The following is a 19,104-nucleotide window of genomic DNA, read 5'->3' on the forward strand; positions in this document are numbered from 1 at the left end:
CGAGCGTGAGTCAATGATTAGCATGATCCGCGAAGAACGTACTTGCTCAGCTCTTGCGTCAGGTCTTGCTCGAGCTGGTCGTCTCTCTCGTACTGGACGGCGGTGTTGTAGATGTCCTGTCACGAAATTATTATAACGCGGATGCTAACAGGGTTGTAAGTCACGATTTTTCCGGGACTCGACTCGAGTCAATTTTTGTATTGACTAAACTTGCATTTGAGTCGTTGTGCATGACTCGAACCCAGTCACATGACTCGAGACTAGGATGGCCAAGACATACATTTTATTGTAACCTCGAAGAATAGTGAAGTCACCATATTTTCGGTAAGTCAGTCCATTAGTCCTGATGCTTGGAAAATAGGGCCAGAAAATGTTAGGACTGAGGAAAACTACAATATTATGATTGCGAACCATTCTATATCACTCGAGCAGAGTTTAAAAAGTCAATAGACCGATGGTTTCTGTCGGGTCGCGAATTCTCCAGACCCGGTCAGCAACAAAGTACTTTTACTTTTTCAGATTACTCAAGTAGGTTATGCCTACTAGAACTGGTTAGACAAGTGGTCATGATTTTAGACTACTTCTACTTAACAGTCTTCAGCTTTTTAAGCAAAACTAGGCCTAGAATACTCGTTTTTAACTTGCTTGGAAATCGTTAATTTTTACCTGTTCTTGATCAAAAATCTACCATGTAACTTCAACTTTTACAGAGTTTTGATTCGAGTACTCAAATCTGAATCAGATATCTGTGCTCACGATTCGAACAATGGAGCCCCAAGATCACAGAAAGCACTTGAACGTTGTGAGCACTGATTCTTGTCACCGTGAGCCCTTCCTTAACGACCACCGTTGAAAACAGCCATTCCAGTGGATCACAGTAACATTTGAAAAACTTGCAGAATGGAGAAACTCAACAACACCAAGCAAACCTTCATATACTGTAACATATTCCACAGCATGTGTTGGCGGTCCCTTTGCTTGTCTTTGATGCTCTCTTGAACGAGGGCTATCCTCTGCCTCTTCTCCATCATTTTGAAGTATATGTTCTCCAGCTTGGTGTGGTGATTGATGAGAAACCTGCGCGTCAATTGCTTTGTGATACAAGACATGTGATTTAGTCACTGAGAAAAATTTATCGGTCACTCCGAAATTAGAGCGAAATGGGAAAATGGAGAACAGTACAGTGTCAACTTCATGCATCGGCCAGGGCCTTACAAGATTCATAGTTATATGAACATCATTAGAACAAAGTGGTAGACAGGTTTATTCTAACTTTGCCATACGTGTACCATCAAACTATAATCAGCATGACACGCTGCTTCAGCAACAATACCTCATCGTCTGTCTCAAGCGGCTGTTCGGTCGCAAAATGTTCTCTTCAAATTCTTTCATCTTCTTCCAATGTCTCATGGCAAAGTCTCGCACCTTTGGTCTTCCTATATCGGACGCTATAAAATAGACATGCTATATTTCATATGAAACACGCTATATTTCATATGAAACACCACAAATTCTCGATTTTGTGACAACCAATACAAACTACAAACCAGACCATGTCTTTGTTGAATCACGCATACATAATTGACAAATAGTTATGAAATAGGATTTCAATGACACGCCGACATACTCACATTGACCGCCGGCACGCTCAGACGCTCTTAATTCTCTCCGGAAAGTCTGGTAGATTTCATGGCGCTCTTGAAAGTTGTTCCTGTTGAATCGAAAAGAGTGACTCGACCAAAGCTCATTTGAACAGCTGGGTACAATTCAATTCATAGAATCTGAGTCGAGTATCAATTGTAATTAGCAGTACGAGTCAATTCTTCACTATACGAGTAATATTTTATCAACGAAAACTATACTTTTAATACTCCGTTTCCACCATTGGAGCCTCAAAATCTCAGCCATATCTCAGAATTGAAAAGTTGTTGCAATTATTACGAACATTCATGAAATGAACTTTCAGTTGAGTACGGTTGCGAACAAACCTCCGAATGGTCACAAAGGTCTATGAAACGGTAAAATGATATCATTTTTACTGTTATGTCGTCATAGCAGGTGATTCTAGAATCTTGATACTCGAATCTCAGAATCTACTCCCCTACTCATTTTCAGAACAAGACAAGGCGTGGATAAGATGCACAGGAAAGGAAAGGACGTAGTTTATTTTTGTCCTTGATGGTTTTGCGGCATATACACCGACTCATGATACACATACACACGGTCTGCGCATATGCATACCATGAGTGCATGATGTGCATATGCCGCTGGACAAGGAAGGTGCAGATATAGCTTTGTATGGCTTTCTAAGTCTTGTACCACCCCTCCATGCTATCGCAGTAATGCATGAGCGTCAAGCGGGGATGTCATGGATAACAGTGTTACTAATCAGGTCTTTGGTCTGATCCAGCCAGGGGATCGAACCCACGACCTACCAATCAAGAAGCCGGACGCTTCACCATTACGCTATCTTGTCGGCAAGTGCACAAGGCAGCCTGCTAGATAAGTTCAGACTACCGAAACTGTCAGCTGTGACCTGAACAGTGAACCTGAACCTGAACACTTTCAAATTACATCGTGGCATCAATAAAATAAGATCATAAAATCACAACAGACTGACAAGTAGTCTGCACATACGTAAGTGTGTGCCTATGTGTGTATGGATATCACTTTTTATTAATGCTTCAATTATATACCGACATAGAAACCCTAGTCAGTGTTTTTTTAAATAGCAATGTTGCTGCCAGAAAAAAAACACTCGATATGAGATCATATGACGATGTGACCGTCTCACAAAAGTGCACAAGAAAGAATTCGGACACCGAAACCAGACTTGTTTGCATCAGAGAGAGTAAGTGCGACAGCGGCTTACATTTGAATGAACTCGTTGTCTATGTTTTGACGGAAGGTCGCGGAATTTTGAGAGCGCCGACCCATTTCTTCCAGCTCGTGATTCGCGATGGCTGTCAGCTCGCTCGCCTCCTTTATGTCCTCCTCCCATTCTGTAATGTAGCGCGCGGAGTCGACCGCCAAGCGTGTGAACTCTTCGTTGACTGAAAAAATGTCGCAAATTGACTCGAAAGCAACGTTCGCGAGCGCAGTTTATAAACTAGGGCAATGAGAAATCATGAGTGACTAGATGCTGAATCAGGTATTAGCCAGAGTCAAATCGAGTATTCGAGCGTCCTTTCTTGTGAGTAGGGCTGGACACAATGATTCGAATACTCACATCTGACTTGAGCATCGCTTGTAATGATCCCTTGCAAAGAGCAGAGTGAATCGATTTTTATAGTACTGAAATTATACACCTCTTCCTACCAAGAGTCAATTTATCAACGAAAATTACAGTCTCAATACTACTTTCCATTTGTAGCACAGCGATCAAAACAAAAAGTACACGGCCGTGCAGTACCCACGTTATTGGAAATGACATTTCTAGAGCTTTTTGGAGGTACAGAACTTCAATATACAATATACGATTGTTAATATACAGTGTTCTTTCCAATTCTCCACTAATTGCTGACAAAAACGAGTGTCAGACAAAAATATCCGGGTTCATATCAATGTGAATGTACCGTTCGATTGGATAATGGAATTTCTGTGAAGACACGATCAACCCACACCCCTGTCTCAAAGTGCAATTATATAGTGAAATCGAAAATATAGGTCAATTTTAATGTAATATAAAACTTGCTTCTTTGTGGTTTCGGTAAAGGTACACATTGTAACTTTTCTATGCGTTCATACTAGGGATGGTGTGAACGTGAGGTTCACGTTCGTGTTCTGTGTGTGAACCTCGGAAATTTAGAGGTTCGCGTTCACAACAGAACCTTGGTAGGTTCTGCACTGTGAACCTTTTTGGTAAATTGTAAATTGCACTTAATTATAAGATCTTTGGTTCAAGTTTATTGCATTTCAACTGCGGGTCACTCTATGCATGGCGCTGGCAGCATAAAAAATCAACACTAAACGAGCATGCACCATGACAACCTTAAAAGTTTTACTTGCATTTTTGTTACCAAAAATTTCTCGAAATATCCAGCTTTCCGTTTGTGAATATTTAGTGACTCTCTGCTGTGAGCTTGACCCGCAATCACACAACATCACGAGCGATATACGCAGTCAGCGAATGGAGCTTATTCAACCAATCAATGACATTGATATCGTTTTCTGATGTGAAAAATCGAGTGGGCGTATGGGGTCAATCTCGACTTCATATCTTTACTGTATCATTATAACCTAATCCGTGCGATTAAGGTGCTGGCTACTGCTATATAACTTGTTGTTTATGGTATCGGTAGCGAGTATAGAAACCCTATTTACACTCTGCTCAATATCAATGTAGCAATACTCAGATTCCGAACACGTTGTCCGGTCTGGCTAAGACCATTAAGGCGTAAGCTTATATTTCCTGGTAAGTCCTCGTCGAAATTGTTGGCAAAACGACGGAATGTATTGATTTTATGAGATTATTATATCCTTTGATAACCGCGGTTGATACATTTAGCGACGTTTAAAACGCCAATATGTACTTCAGCAATGCCACATTATGTGGCCCGAGTATCTTGCACAATATAGGCTATCACTTCATTGAAAGATAGGGTTGGAATTAGCAATATGACGTCACGAGGTTCACGTTCGTGTTCACACAGAACCTTTCAAAAAGGTTCGCGTTCACACGAACCCGAACCTTTCAGAGGTTCACACCATCCCTAGTTCATACGCTTGTGACATGATAATTAGTGACACTCAAATACTTGACGCCTGATGCTCAAATCTGTGTCGAATCACCTCTTTGTGACATCAGAGGAGTGTGGATGATGTGGAAAGTACCTTTTATGAGACCATAAAGGAAATGACATCGCAACATAAATTTTGTTGGCATACATATTTCATTACACGTTGTTATGATGCCGTGGGTTGATCCGATGAAATGGAACGAGTATTGAACGGCTAAGCGATGAACCATAAATTTTTTTAAGCATCCTCACTTCACAATAGTACACGGAAATGTCATTTGAACGCGCGAGGTTTTTTTCCGCTTGTTTCGGATGCTGTGATTCAGCAATTCGATATTTCAGGCTTTCCTGGCGTGAAAAAAGCATCGAAGCTATAAGTCTCGTAAACAATATATCTGTTACTAAGTGTTGAGGTGCGTTGAAGCGTAGTACTCGACTCAATCCGAGTACTAGAATCATTGAGCTCAGCCCTACTGACAGTAAGGAATGCCGCGTCTCTCCGCTGACTAATAGCCGAACTTTAGTCCTCATATCATAGTCCGGCAAGCTGGAGAAACTTTCGCTTTCGACAAAAACGTAATCCTTCTTTGTAAACATTGCTGCGAAGGTGTGTGACGCACTGTTGACACGCAACTACCAATGTTCGAGATTACGCGAACAGCCCAGGACGAAATCAATTGTGACACAACCGAGCCCATAACACTGTTACATAGTGGTGTCACATTACAGAATAGGTTTAATAGAAACCGCGAAAACGGGTAACCAGAGACATTATTAACACTTAACAGTACCGCATATTCCAGACGAGTTGTCCTGGTCCGCATTCGAATCGACGTCTTTCTGTAGCGACGCCTTGAAAAGATCCACCATCCCAGCGGTTTTTTGATAGTCGAATAGAAAATCTGCGAGCAAATTATCGGATGAAGCAAAAAGAACATACAGTTGAATGGTAGCCTATATTCATATTGAAATATACATAAATATTTCTGGCTGACACTCGTCAGGGGCAATCGTCAGCAGCTAGTAATGAATTGAAAATAACATTGTATACCAACCATTTGGTCGCGAAATAGGACGTCACCAGCATGGAAATTCAAGGCAAACACGGCTTAAGCTCGCACAAAATAGGTCACCGTATTTTGATGAAAGTCGACAGCAAGACTCACAAATGAAACAATGAACGGCGTCGCCCGATGTCACAAAATCTGTCGTCACAAATCATTTTTCACACAAACAGAATTATCCATTAGGTGTCAAGAATCAAAGAAGAGGCAGAAAAGTCACCTTGGATCGACAGCTGTAAGCATGCAAGGCATTGAGGAAATATACTTTTCGAAACAACGTACTCGAGGGCTATGTTATACTTTTTTAATTTTACTTGAAATAGTTTTGGAACATCAGGAAAAATACAGCTTCTATTTGTAACCAGGACTCGGAGGTTAAGTGGCTCCAGCTGCCTGTTATCAGACATTAGCCCCAGCTCCGGTAAGTACTTAGTGAAATCAAATACCCAGCATCGTGGTTAGCTAGAATAAGTGACGGCAAAGATGCAACAATTCAAAATTTTGCGAAGGGTTGCGGTTAAATTACGGAACTTTGCCAATAGTAGTGTAGTAGCATAGCGTTTTATGAAGTACAGCAGAGCTACTTCTCAAACAACTGGCTCCAGCTCGGTTGAAAATGGAAAATTTTCCTGTATTACTTTTACTCAACTAGCAATTCTGACTGTGTTTGACCACCTGGGATTAGTTCCCAGCAGAAAGACCTCAACCATCAGTTTGAAAATGAAAAAACAACCTCTGGTACGATCCTCTAATTGCTTTGTCATCTTCTCGACTTTTTGCAGCAGTGTCGTGAGCGCGTTCCAAAACATAGTGCAGGTACGATGCTTCATCAGGAAGTCGAAGTAGAGGACATTGAACGTCCGTTTGACGCCCAATTCGCTCTGCCATCAATAGCAAGTAACGTTACGGCCGACGTCCTTGTAAAATCTGGCGCAAGACATTCGCGCTTACCAAGACTACGTCATCATGCTCCATGTAGCGTGTTATCTGCGGAACAGCTTCTGACGAGTATTCTGGCCATTCTGCTATAGATTTGTTGAATAGGTACAACACGGGATTGTCGGTGATCTGAACACAACATGATACATAGCGTTAATTTGCATGGATGGCTGTCAAGTGATTGAAAAACATACATTGACTCTAGTCAGGTTTTTTGAATGACTTTACTCTAAGCACTACCGTAAAATTACTCGATTACACTGGTCAACAAAATGAAAAAAATTTTTTGGTAGAACATCTCGGAGCCGTTTCTGGGGTTTCAAGGTTTCTGAATACGAATATGATATTAGTTTTGCCAGACTGGCACTAGAAAAGAAGAGAAGCTTAAAATCACCGTATATACCCTTGAATATTTCACTTGGTAGGGAGTAAATCTTAAATTTTCTACTTTCATACCGCACATAAATAGAGAATTGACTGTGATGAACAGAACACTTGTGTCGTTCTCAGTCATTCCATCAATATTAACATGACCTGATGCGAGGACTTTGTTTGCTAAAAAAGCACTTAGTCAAGCCTAAAAATTGTACTTTTGCACAATGGAAATAAATTTTCTCCTGTACCAATTGGTCATTCTACCAAGATGAAAGAGGAGTATAAAGCGATCAAGTTTGTCCCTGGAAAGCTCAACTAAAATACTCATGCGTCTCGTCTCTTTTCACTAGTAAATGGATAATTTTCCGTGAAGCAAACAAAGTGGGTATACCTAGTATCCATATCAAATGAGAAGCTTAAATCTGGAATCTTTGATGGATCTCAGATTCCAATACGGACTAAGGATTACAATTTCGTATTAAGAAAAGTGCTCAGTGCTCACTGCATGGAAATCCTTCTAGGATGTAGTAAATAAAACTTTTTGGAAGATCACAAAGCATCCAATTACAAACATTTGGTCAGAGAATTGGTATCCGCATATGGAAACCTTGGAGCAAACATGAGCATTGAATCTCGCTTCCTGTTCAGTCATCTTGAGATATTTTCTGATAATATTGTTGATTAGAGGGAATAGAAATGGGAAAGGTTCCACCAATATATCAAAAAGATAACAGTGCAGATGCGATGAACATAGTATGGCAGACTATTGCTTGAACCTTTCGAAAAACTGCACTGAATTGCTTAAAACTGAAAATAGCAGAACCAATTTTGCTTGAAGAAAAGTTATTAGTATTACATTCCAACTGATTATTTTGAATTTAAAATAGGTGGTTGACATAAAACTTATTGCATTAATGCAACTGTATTTGAGTATTCAGGTAAATACTTATATACACGATTGAAGTTTATTTTTGTACATGATTTCCGGGAAAGTCTCCAGATACGATAAATCTAATACCCCGAAACATAATTCTGTTGATGCATGATTTAAAACAGTCTTCAGCGTGTGAAAATGAAAGTAGATTGAATTTTTTAACCTTATAGTATGACTGAGCAAATTTTTTTCCAGCACATTGCCCATACCGCGAAAATATGAGATTTTAGTCGAAATAACCTCATGGATTATCCCCAAAAATAGAGCCAATTTGAAAAAAACTAAGGTCATATTTGGAATTAGTGCCCTTCAGAACCCCCCAAACCACTCTTACTTTGTCTGCCTAAAAACATGTGTTGACGAGTGTTATTATTACCAAAATTACCATATGATCTGTGACACGGAGTCAAATTTCCGTGTAGATTTCAACAAATTGAATATTCTGCTTCTTAAAGTATTATAAAACTCCCAGTCACTCTCGAGAAGTAGGGTAACCACCTCATCAATGTGCAGTTGTGTGGCACATGTTTACTGTGTTGCATCGGCCGCCGAGTATAGCACCGTATAGCACCGCACTAAGATTGCCTGGTTGTTTGCTTAATGTGTTGATTGAGTTTAGGTTGGTGGACTTGTACAAGAGGCTACCGGAGTGAGGTCGAATTTGTTGTTGGGTTGCTGTTGTGCTCTTGTGGCAATTTCTGTTTCAATCTTTAAATAGCTGGTTCGTGGTACAGAACTTGAATATAGCTTTCAATAAAATATCCATTGTAGAATAATATTTATTAACTCGAAGACTTTTCGGGTGCCTCTTTTCAAGAGTTATCGGCACACTAAAGGGATTTAAACAGATTTAAAAGCAAAACCAAAAAGGCAAAGTATGATGCAACAATCAAAATCACAAACCATCAAATTCGCATTGTACCAATGGCAACAATAACAAACTATGAAGTATACGGACATACGGTACTATAGTAGCAGCACAATTTGTAAATAAACAATTACACGCACGGAACACGCACTAATGAGAAATTTGTAGGTTATAGAGGAAATCTTTTTGTCTGCATAAAATAGGTTTGCTCAACTGAATAATAGTAGACTCCAACACTTTTAAATGAAACACAGACCTACCACGCGCAATGACAGTGAACATATTGTCATCAAAGTGCTGTGCACAGGCAAGGTTTTCACTCAGATGCTGACCAATTGACGAAGCATATGCTTGGTAATCATCATAGCAACTCTCGAAAAGATGTACTTCCTGCCTTTGATGCAAGTAATGTTGTTTACCAATACAAGTGCCACTGTGATAGTAGGTATGTAGGACGTGCATCTCAAAGATTGTTTGAGCGTATTAAGCAGCATATCCCAAAATTGATTCGGTCAAAAACTTGCGCAAATGATCGCACGGAGCTCGCACGTCAGTGCAAATTGGCTGCAAAAACAGACTGCTATGATGATTACCAAGCATATGCTTCGTCAAATGGTCAGCATCTGAGTGAAAACCTTGCCTGTGCACAGCACTATGATGACAATATGTTCACTGTCATTGCGCGTGGTAGGTCTGTGTTTCATTTAAAAGTGTTGGAATCTACTATTATTCAGTTGAGCAAACCTATTTTATGCAGACAAAAAGATTTCCTCTATAACCTACAAATTTCTCATTAGTGCGTGTTGTTCCGTGCGTGTAATTGTTTATTTACAAATTGTGCTGCTACTAAAGTACCGTATGTCCGTATACTTCATAGTTTGTTATTGTTGCCATTGGTACAATGCGAATTTCATGGTTTGTGATTTTGATTGTTGCATCATACTTTGCCTTTTTGGTTTTGCTTTTAAATCTGTTTAAATCCCTTTAGTGTGCCGATAACTCTTGAAAAGAGGCACCCGAAAAGTCTTCGAGTTAATAAATATTATTCTACAATGGATATTGTATTGAAAGTTTCAATCTTTGTAATAAACTCCGCATAAGCTATCTTGGCCCATTATCAAAAATCGCCAGTGTCAAGGTGATGGATGTGCTGGTGAGGTATGATGAAGCGGCCCACGTGCCTTCGCTTGTCATCAGTTTTCGGCGTAAGGTGAATTCCAGATCATGGTGTTGAATGAAAGGGAGTCGGTCGTCGTTTTAATTGCCGACTTGAAACTATTAGCCAACTGGCGGGCATCAGTGAGAACAACGATGACAAGCTATTAAAATTGTCCTTTGTCATGGGGTTGCTGAAGCGTGTGTCTCGTCAGATACGGGCAACATCAAAGGTGGAGAAGTTGAAACTGACAAAGATGCTTTCAATGACACATGCTGTTGTCGCCGATCATCAGTTGGATGGGACTGAGATGAACGCCGTTGCTAATTCGTATGAAAAAGACAGAAGAGTGCAAGATTTCCTCTGTGGCGGACCACATTTTGGAAAATTCTGTGATTCGATTGTATGTTTTCTTTGCAATGAAAGCGGCTAAATGGCTCGATACTGCCAGAGGATTGATCTGCAGCAGGGAGGCGAAGGCGGGAGATGTGTCTTCGAAGGAGGAGACCAAGATGATAATGATGAGGATGAATCAGCATAATCAATAATAAATATTCATTACTGGATTCCATTTACGTTTTCATTATCGTTGATTCCGTCTGCAGCGACGTCATAATGGCCCTTGACTGGCAGGATAATATCACTACAACTTTACATGCATGCATTCATTCCATAACTAGCGTTTGTAAGTAGGTGAGGATTCACAAAGTTGAATAAATGTGTATCGCACTTGTCTGAATCCATCTTGGGGTATATGTGACATTGCAAATAGTAGGAGTAGAAGTAGAACGTTCGTATATTTTTCCTCGAAATTTTTGCGGCATATACACCAACTCATGAAGCCTGGCAATGCATGGTACACACACACACACACACACACCATCTGTGCATTGCATATGCATATGATGCTGGACGGTGGTGCAGAAATTGCCTTGTCAGGCTTCCAGAGTGTTGTACCTCCTCTCCGTGCTATCCCAGAAATGATGAGTGCCAAGCAAGTAAGACACGGATACACGTTAACGGATCAGGTCTTTCGTCTGGCCCAGATGGGGATTGAAACCACGACCTACTGATCTAGAGGACGGACATAACAGTTTTGTAATAATGATATATTGTTATTGTGTAGTATATAGGTTCATAGGCGCCGAGTTACGGGGTGGCGCAGCCACCCCATGACATAATTATGGGGTGGCGGCCACCCCATACAAAATGCTTAAACGCCCGCCGTCTGTGCTGTCAATTAGCGAGTCTGTGATTATCGCGTAAATGCCAACTGTTTACTATTAACCGATACGCGCGCGACTAATTGTATACGCAGCTTAAACTAGTGCTTAACGGCCACATAAATTGTAATCCGTGATTAGTAATCATGCAATCGAAGCGACCTCGTTTACGACGTCGATTTCGACTCGCGTGCTCTGAGAAACTCCAGCTCTCTCTACAGGACGAGCGAATTCACGTTATACTTCTTTCAATTAAATTGTATTTGCACGCATATTCGTTTACAAAGTAATTCTTGAGTTAGGATCGTGATAGCCTTTTTGATTGGACCGCGAAATAGGACAGTTGTTTGTGTATGCCTGCGAATTGAAAGTCATTCCTGCGCTAAGTGCGCATAACCAATTGCAAAGAATTGTCGCGATGTCAGACTCAGAACTCCATTGTGCCATACGCAAGTTGAGGAATTACTGATTAGATGCGCGCTTTCTCGTTTGCTATCATCTCTAGGCTACTAATTCTTGTCTGCTTTACACACTCGTATTCCCTCGAAGACACTTATATAAGTGTTTGATCTGTTATTAACAGCACTGTGCAGTGCATTGTGCAGTGCACGGCGTTGAACTATGTTGTCAAATATTGATGCAACAAGAGATGGCGGAAATTCTGAATTTATTCGATTAGTTTGAGCGGAAACCTTTCAACTTCCAATAAACTTAATTGCTGGACGGACTCTATCGGGCACAACTATGTCGCGGATCGAATTTCAAACCATCGGGATTTGTATTTCTATTGAAAAGGTTGCGGCATGCGCAGCCATAATGCTCCTGCAGCAATAACACCTGGATAATTAAAATCGCACCATTTCACGATCAAATTCGACTGGCTGATCGGGACTTGCGTCTGCCGTAGATCCCGGCTGAATAACCAGCGCATTGTCGGTATTAAAACCCTAGGTGCGTAGCCAGTGAGTTTCTCATTTAAAACTAGAAATCCGGTCCTTTTCAAATGCCAATTCACTAATTCGTATTATTGATGCTGCGTACTGAAAAATAACTAGAATCATTTGTATGCGAAATGGGTCATCGATGTCTCATTGGTACTATCATAGGCTTACCATATTTTAGAAATCTAAAAAGAGGACACTTTTTCAGAAATTTGAGACTTGCAAAACCCGAGAAGAATTCTCAAAAACCGCTGAATTTTTCCCACTTTGTGATCGGTTGACTAAAAAAATTTAAAAAATTTAAAAAAGTCATCTTTTCCGCTCAGAGCTCAAAATACCGTTTTACTTCCCGCATTGCTAGGTGGATGACTAGAAAAAAAAAGGTCATCTTTCCGCCCAGACCTAAAATAACCGTTTTTCACTCCGAAATACCCGCCGGAGCGTCAGTTTTGTGCTAATTTACGGCATATCACTCGCAATTTGCTCTTAAACTGACCTAAATTTTCAAAAAAGAGGACAAAAGGGCGTCCTCCGAGGACACTTTCAAAAAAGTCAAAAAAGAGGACAAATCCTCTTAAGAGGACGTATGGTAACCCTATACTATCAGCGGTGGCATGATTTAGCGCCTCCGCATGCAGGCCTACTACCGTCTGCAGAATCAGTTTCGCCAAACAGTAACAATCTCTGAGTGCAATATTGTTAGTGTCTATGTATCTTTTTGATTAAAACTTATGCCCGCGTCTGAACAAATTGTGCTCGTTGTCATTGCCGAATCTGGGTATTTAGGTATGACTAGCGTACCCTGTAATTGTAATTATTGAAGGTTTGCGGCATGTCTGCAATTTCGTTATCAGCGCAACCTTGCCGGTCGATTGTAGCCTACAGTCCGATAAAATTGATCACTACCATGTATTTCGCACAGCGTACTGATGCTGATTTCAGCAAACTGACGATCCTTATTAGATGTACAAATTCGACCTCATCGCTAGAAACGTAGATTTCATCCCGCGCTCTGAGAAACAACATCTCCTAACACGATTTGACGACCAAATATACGTTCACCTTCTACAAATTAAAGTGAATTATTTGCATCTATGAGGGACGCAAGCCGCGTTTAAAATATTTTGTGAACCATTTTTGTGATACATATTCTCGCAGCGCAAAGTTGAACAGTGTTTTATTGTGTGTGCCTGCTAGTTGGAATTTATTCCAGTGCCCATAATATTAATCCAATAGGCCTTTTTCAGGACTTCGATCACGTGACTAGATACGCATAGCAACAACAAATTGGTTAGCAAGCTACTTTCTCGCGCACCTGCTTCAGTGCTAAATATCGCATATTGTACTGTTGATTACTGGCTGTAAACGTTTCGGAAATTTGTTGTAGAAGTCATCAGAGATTTACCTATGCTAGATGTCAATCCTGTACAAAGCACATAGAATGATATCGTCAGAATTACGCAGAAATCCATCGTTAACGTAGTCGTATTACGGTACTCAACTCTGATCATATGTACTTAAATTTATGCATTTGAAGTAAAGCGATTGGCTTATATTCTGGTAAGAGTATTTGTTAGTTCAAGCAGTACTATTTGTCTGTTGTGGAGCCTGATTTTGGATGGAAGATATGGCTAAAGCAGCCGGGACCCGCAAGGATCAGGATATACTGTCTGTTGGTTTGGGTGCTGGCGTGCTGCTATAAAACAAATGTCGCTGAACACACCGGAAGTATCTTTTGGGAGAACCTGCCGTCAAGACTAAGCAAATCAGTGCACTTTATTGTTGCCTTATACAATGCCAATTTTATTACCACTACTTTGCAACTGCGATTGAAGTGGATTTGGCAAATCACACTCGATTTTGATAAATAGTTGATGTCACATATGTGCGATATTTAGCGAACTAAGGGAAGTAACTATCATATAACTCTTAGAGCAGCTCAAACGCAGTGACAAGATCGGTCATCCTATACCCAGACGTGGTCATTGTTGGGAACCGAGTAGAATGCCTAAATTTATACTCCAGTACAAGTAGCACTAATTACTTCCAGAACATGTCCAAAGTACTTCAAGTGGAAGTAGAAATGAATTTCTGAAAAGCGGTCAAGAAATTCGTTACATGAAGCAGATTTGGTTGAGGGTCACTTAGTTTTAGAAATTGATGCCATGTGACAACTGTAAACATTGCATGTTGCATCTTCTTGATCAACGCAAAAGGGTGATGACACCACAAATAAGTGCAATTTTTAAAAATTAATTTAGTTACCGTGGTACTGGGGCTATTTTGCCCAGTTGTTATGACAACCTCACGCTTGAAGGGGATGCAATCATGCGCCAAAGCTACTTTCTAGTTGACAAAATCCCAAACCTGACAAAAAAGTACTACCTAAAAAGTGTCAAGTGGAAGTAGCCTAAACTCATAATGACGCTAGTACTCAGGTAAAATAGTACTTCGTTGCTGACCCCCTCTGTGTATTGGCTCAACCAACTCAGAAACATCCTCTAAAGACGACTAACATTGTTTCTTTCGCATTGACTCCGTAATATTCTGAACTTATGATATTCTTTGATTCATTAGATTTACAAATAAACTTGCTAAGAAGTGAAATTTATTAATTTTTGTGCATTCGATACCCAGAGCATAAGAAATAGTTGAAGAAAAATGGATGTTAACCTTATCAAGTTCAATAACTGCCGAGACTGTTATGCCTACGTATTTTCCTCTACCTCCATAGCCACTTGTCTAGACATATTCATAGCATCCACGGAAGAGCGCTTGTCTTGCTGTACACGAATGAAATATCATTTTCAAAGCAGACATCAACATCGGGAAAGAAGTTCAGGACAGTTAGTCAGTGGTCAGATCATCTGCTGACATTTTCTGTTGGCATGAAACCACGCTGCCTTCCACCGCATGACCAAATTTTATGTTGTGATATTAATTGGCTCCAGGCTGAATTCTTGACGAGGGCATCATCAATTTCTTAGTTGCCTATGTTCGGCTCTCTTGGGATAATCCATCAGATCATTAATCCGTATGCATGTGGTATAGCCATATGTCTTGAAACTCAAGATATTTGCACTGTGCCGTAGAGTGAAGTAATCCAATCCAGGCAATCAATCAAGTAATCCAGGCCCCGGGACAGTTTGTTTCACCCTCAATTGGAGCTGATGATCATTTTCCTTCGGGTAGTGGCACTTGGCAGCATGACAGAATGATCAATAACTTGTAATATAGGTGTAGAGGTCTAAATATTTTGAATTGTAAAACTGAGAAGTCATACAATAGCTTAGGATGTCTAATATATATATGGTATGTAGCACATTGCATGAATTCATAACACATCAACGTACTGGCACTGGCAGTCATTGTCTCTTAGGCTTAAAAATAGCAGTATCCTATATATATTGTGATCGATATCAATCATCAAAATGCTGCAATGATTACCAACTACCGCTACAATACAACTATAGTATACTATCCACACCTAACTTAATGCTGCAATAAATATCACGCAGTCAATGTCCTGCAATGTCGAATTTTGTGTCATAAAATCATAGTTGACTACCAAATAACGGCTACAATGTCGATCATTTTGACGCAAGGAGTTTACATAGTTCACGAATCAAAGACATCAAACATATTTGAATCCTTGCGCATCTCCATGACACTTGCGAACGTTTACAGCCCGAAAACGATAATATACTGTATCCGAAATACGGCTACGTTAACGACGGATATCTGCGTAATTCTGACGATATCATTCTATGTGCTTTGTACAGGATTGACATCTAGCATAGGTAAATCTCTGATGACTTCTACAACAAATTTCCGAAACGTTTACAACCAGAAATCAACAGTACACTATGCGATATTTAGCACTGAAGCAGGTGCGCGAGAAAGTAGCTTGCTAACCAATTTGTTGTTGCTATGCGTATCTAGTCACGTGATCGAAGTCCTGCAAAGGGCCTATTATGCTTTGCGAACGTAAATCGGGAAATGCAGCAATGCCGTCAAAATCAATGTTTTAATCAGAAACCAATTGTTGCGATGTGAGCTACTTAATACCAAGTAAAAATCCATTGCGTTGGCGGTAAGGGATAATTACTGATTGGCCGCGCGCGTTTGTAATCATCATTCTTGCCTGTCTTTCGTGTTCCAGAATTGTCGCGCCGTGTTACTGCTCAATCCTGCGACGAATGCGCGCCAATCAATGACCTACTTTCGCAATCATCTCAGCGGGAGATCGTGTCGCATTACATTGTGTGATGCGATATGCGTGCACAGAATAATCTCGCTAATTGGCCCCGCGTAACACTGATAACACGGCTTGTGAATTGCAACTGAATATTAGCGTCAGAATGGTCATTTCAAAAGGAAGGGGTTTTGCGTTTTAAAAGGTGGGGGTTTCGACACCCCCCTGGCTACGCGCCTGCCGCCACCCCATGCAAAAATAAAAGTCGGCGCCTATGTATAGGTTGAATATCTATGTATCACACAATGTCAAAGTCAGACACTGGCCTACTCACGTTCGGCGTGTTTCTCTGCAATTGCTCCAGGATCCTTTGGATGGCTATCAATGACTCGCCGTTTTTCATCAGCAGAAACTGATCTGTTTGCGGCACGTTGAGCTCGCGCTCAATCTGCAGTGACACGGACTGCGGCCTGGCGTTTGCGTCAACCGGAAACGCTCTGACTTTCATCGTCGCGATGTCCAACACTTTGACGTACTGCGGCCCGAAAATACAGGAGATATTAACTTTCACTATTAACGAATTCAAAGGCAAATTTATGGTCCCTAAAGTGAGAGTCACCAGATTCGAGGTGAATAGCAAGAGTCTTATTATTTTCGAGTACGGAAATCGTGCAACCATTTTAATGAAAAGAGGTTTTATTGCTTCATCAACAGGAGTAGTAATAACAAACAAACTGAATATGTAGAAAACACCCAATAGCAAAAACACATACACAATAATATTAGTGCGTAACCAGCTAACTGTATAACGGTACAGACGGGTGGCGGCAACATGATCATTAAGATCTTCATGTCAAGCCAGAACCCTGGAGATTATAAACAGTATACAGTATATGCACGCACGCTTACTAGTTATAGTGGTATATACAAAAAAAAAGACCTATTCAACTAGAAAAAAAAACTATGTAACTGAAAGAGCTATACATTTGATGGAATCACCATTTTGAGACTCAATATCCCACCATTGAAGCCTTGAAAACTTTGATAGGCTTCATCATAGCATCCAAAACGTATAGCACGAGACTGCAAATGTTGGCGAAGTCACGAAGTGACCAACCCAGAGCATCATTAGTGTATGTATGTAGGGTTGGGACTTATGGATCAAATTTGAAATCCCAGATTACCCGGGATTAGCAAAGTAGTAAAATACACATACAAGCTACGCAAACAACATTTATTCCTTGTGATATTGACGCAAAAACATGCTCCGGTGAACACGAATGAAATCCAGCGACCGAAAACCACCCGGATAACAACCGTTTAAATTCGCATACCGCCTGTTTCGTGTTCCAACATGATCGAAAAACGTCCATCATTACGTTTCATTGCCATAAGCTCTTCTTCCACACACTTGCGGATTTTTTTTCTGTGCTCGATCACCAAGCCCCGAACCCGTTTGTGACATCTTGGCCAGTCATAGCAGTCAGCCTCGAAGGCCCCACGAATTCACTCACTTTCGGCAATTGATTAACAGTTAGCCCGTCCACAGCAGCTGGTTAAGAAGTTCATCGAGGCGAGGCGAGGCTTATATCTGATTATATCTTCGCACCGACATCTTTGAAATTCGCTATTATTGTATTGTTCACTTCCACAGCACCATCTTTGTAACGCTCCGATACTTCGTTACACTGCTACGATACGTAGACTATGACGGAAGTGATTGTGTAGTTCATTGTTATGCCGCAGTTGGTTTTTTGAATTGTTTTAGACAATCAGCCTAGTTTGTGACACTCCTTCATTACCAAAATATGAGATATGGCGCTACGTAAGCCGTGGTAGATGCTGTTTAAAAATCCCGGGATTTCATTGGGATTAATCCAAGGATCGGGATTTTCCGGGGTCCCAACACTAAACGTATGCCATTGCTACGGTTCACAAAAAATCAACACTAAATTTTGCCACGTGTAACTGTAACATTATTTTCTCTACTATCGTGTGAAAGGTGTGTAATTGAACTTAGCAATTCGAATTCACTCTGACTAGTGACTATGCATGACATCATAGAGCAGTGGTTCTCAATCTTTTGTCATCGTGGACCCCCTCCCCAAGTTTTACTTCGGATTTAGCTCAATTATGGTGCAACCGTCATCTGTCTCATGCAAATATTAACTGTAGGCTAGTGATAAACAGTAACAAAATGACTTTTCTTGAAATTAAGATCATACTAGTTATGTAGAAATTGGGAAGACTTTAATTGAATCAAAGCGAATTCTGTAGCTGCATTTCTTGAAATACGTGGTCGCGTGGTCGTATCTTAAAAATCAGTGCCGTCGATTTGATAGGACTGAGTGCCGAAAATCCATTTCCACAAAGATAGGTCGTGGCATCTTTGGATATGATCGCAACTAAAGCTAGAAATAGATTTTTAATGAACATACAGCGGTCAACCTAGCCGTTTCCATCTAGCACAGGGGTGGGTAAACTACGGCACGTGAGCCGCACGCGGCGCGCAACACCGTCTTGTGCGGCCCGCTAAAGGCTCGAGAAACGTATTAAAAATATTGATGAAATGCATGCTAAAAATCTAATTACTGCAGGGACTTGATTAAGCCTTTTCATATGATATTTCACCATGAAAAATATATGTTATATATTCTAACTACATAGAAT

General features: G+C 40.6%; 1 protein-coding gene across 1 annotated transcript in view; it reads right to left on the minus strand.

Moving 5' to 3' along the window:
• The window catches only part of LOC145458692 (inhibitor of nuclear factor kappa-B kinase subunit alpha-like), a 34,435-nt gene that overhangs the window by 5,002 nt on the left and 10,329 nt on the right, over positions 1 to 19,104 (minus strand). Inside the window, exons 7-15 of the mRNA XM_080337139.1 lie at positions 16,769 to 16,969; positions 6,755 to 6,871; positions 6,537 to 6,684; positions 5,531 to 5,641; positions 2,873 to 3,053; positions 1,632 to 1,711; positions 1,334 to 1,448; positions 930 to 1,077; positions 43 to 116 (exon numbers count right to left, since the gene is read on the minus strand). Coding sequence (XP_080193265.1) covers positions 43 to 116; positions 930 to 1,077; positions 1,334 to 1,448; positions 1,632 to 1,711; positions 2,873 to 3,053; positions 5,531 to 5,641; positions 6,537 to 6,684; positions 6,755 to 6,871; positions 16,769 to 16,969 — 1,175 coding nt within the window. The remainder of the gene's footprint in view (positions 1 to 42; positions 117 to 929; positions 1,078 to 1,333; positions 1,449 to 1,631; positions 1,712 to 2,872; positions 3,054 to 5,530; positions 5,642 to 6,536; positions 6,685 to 6,754; positions 6,872 to 16,768; positions 16,970 to 19,104) is intronic.

The sequence above is a fragment of the Botryllus schlosseri genome, chromosome 16, assembly GCF_051294905.1.
Source record: "Botryllus schlosseri isolate E-star chromosome 16, Bs_hap1, whole genome shotgun sequence".
NCBI classification, from domain to species: Eukaryota; Metazoa; Chordata; class Ascidiacea; order Stolidobranchia; family Styelidae; genus Botryllus; species Botryllus schlosseri.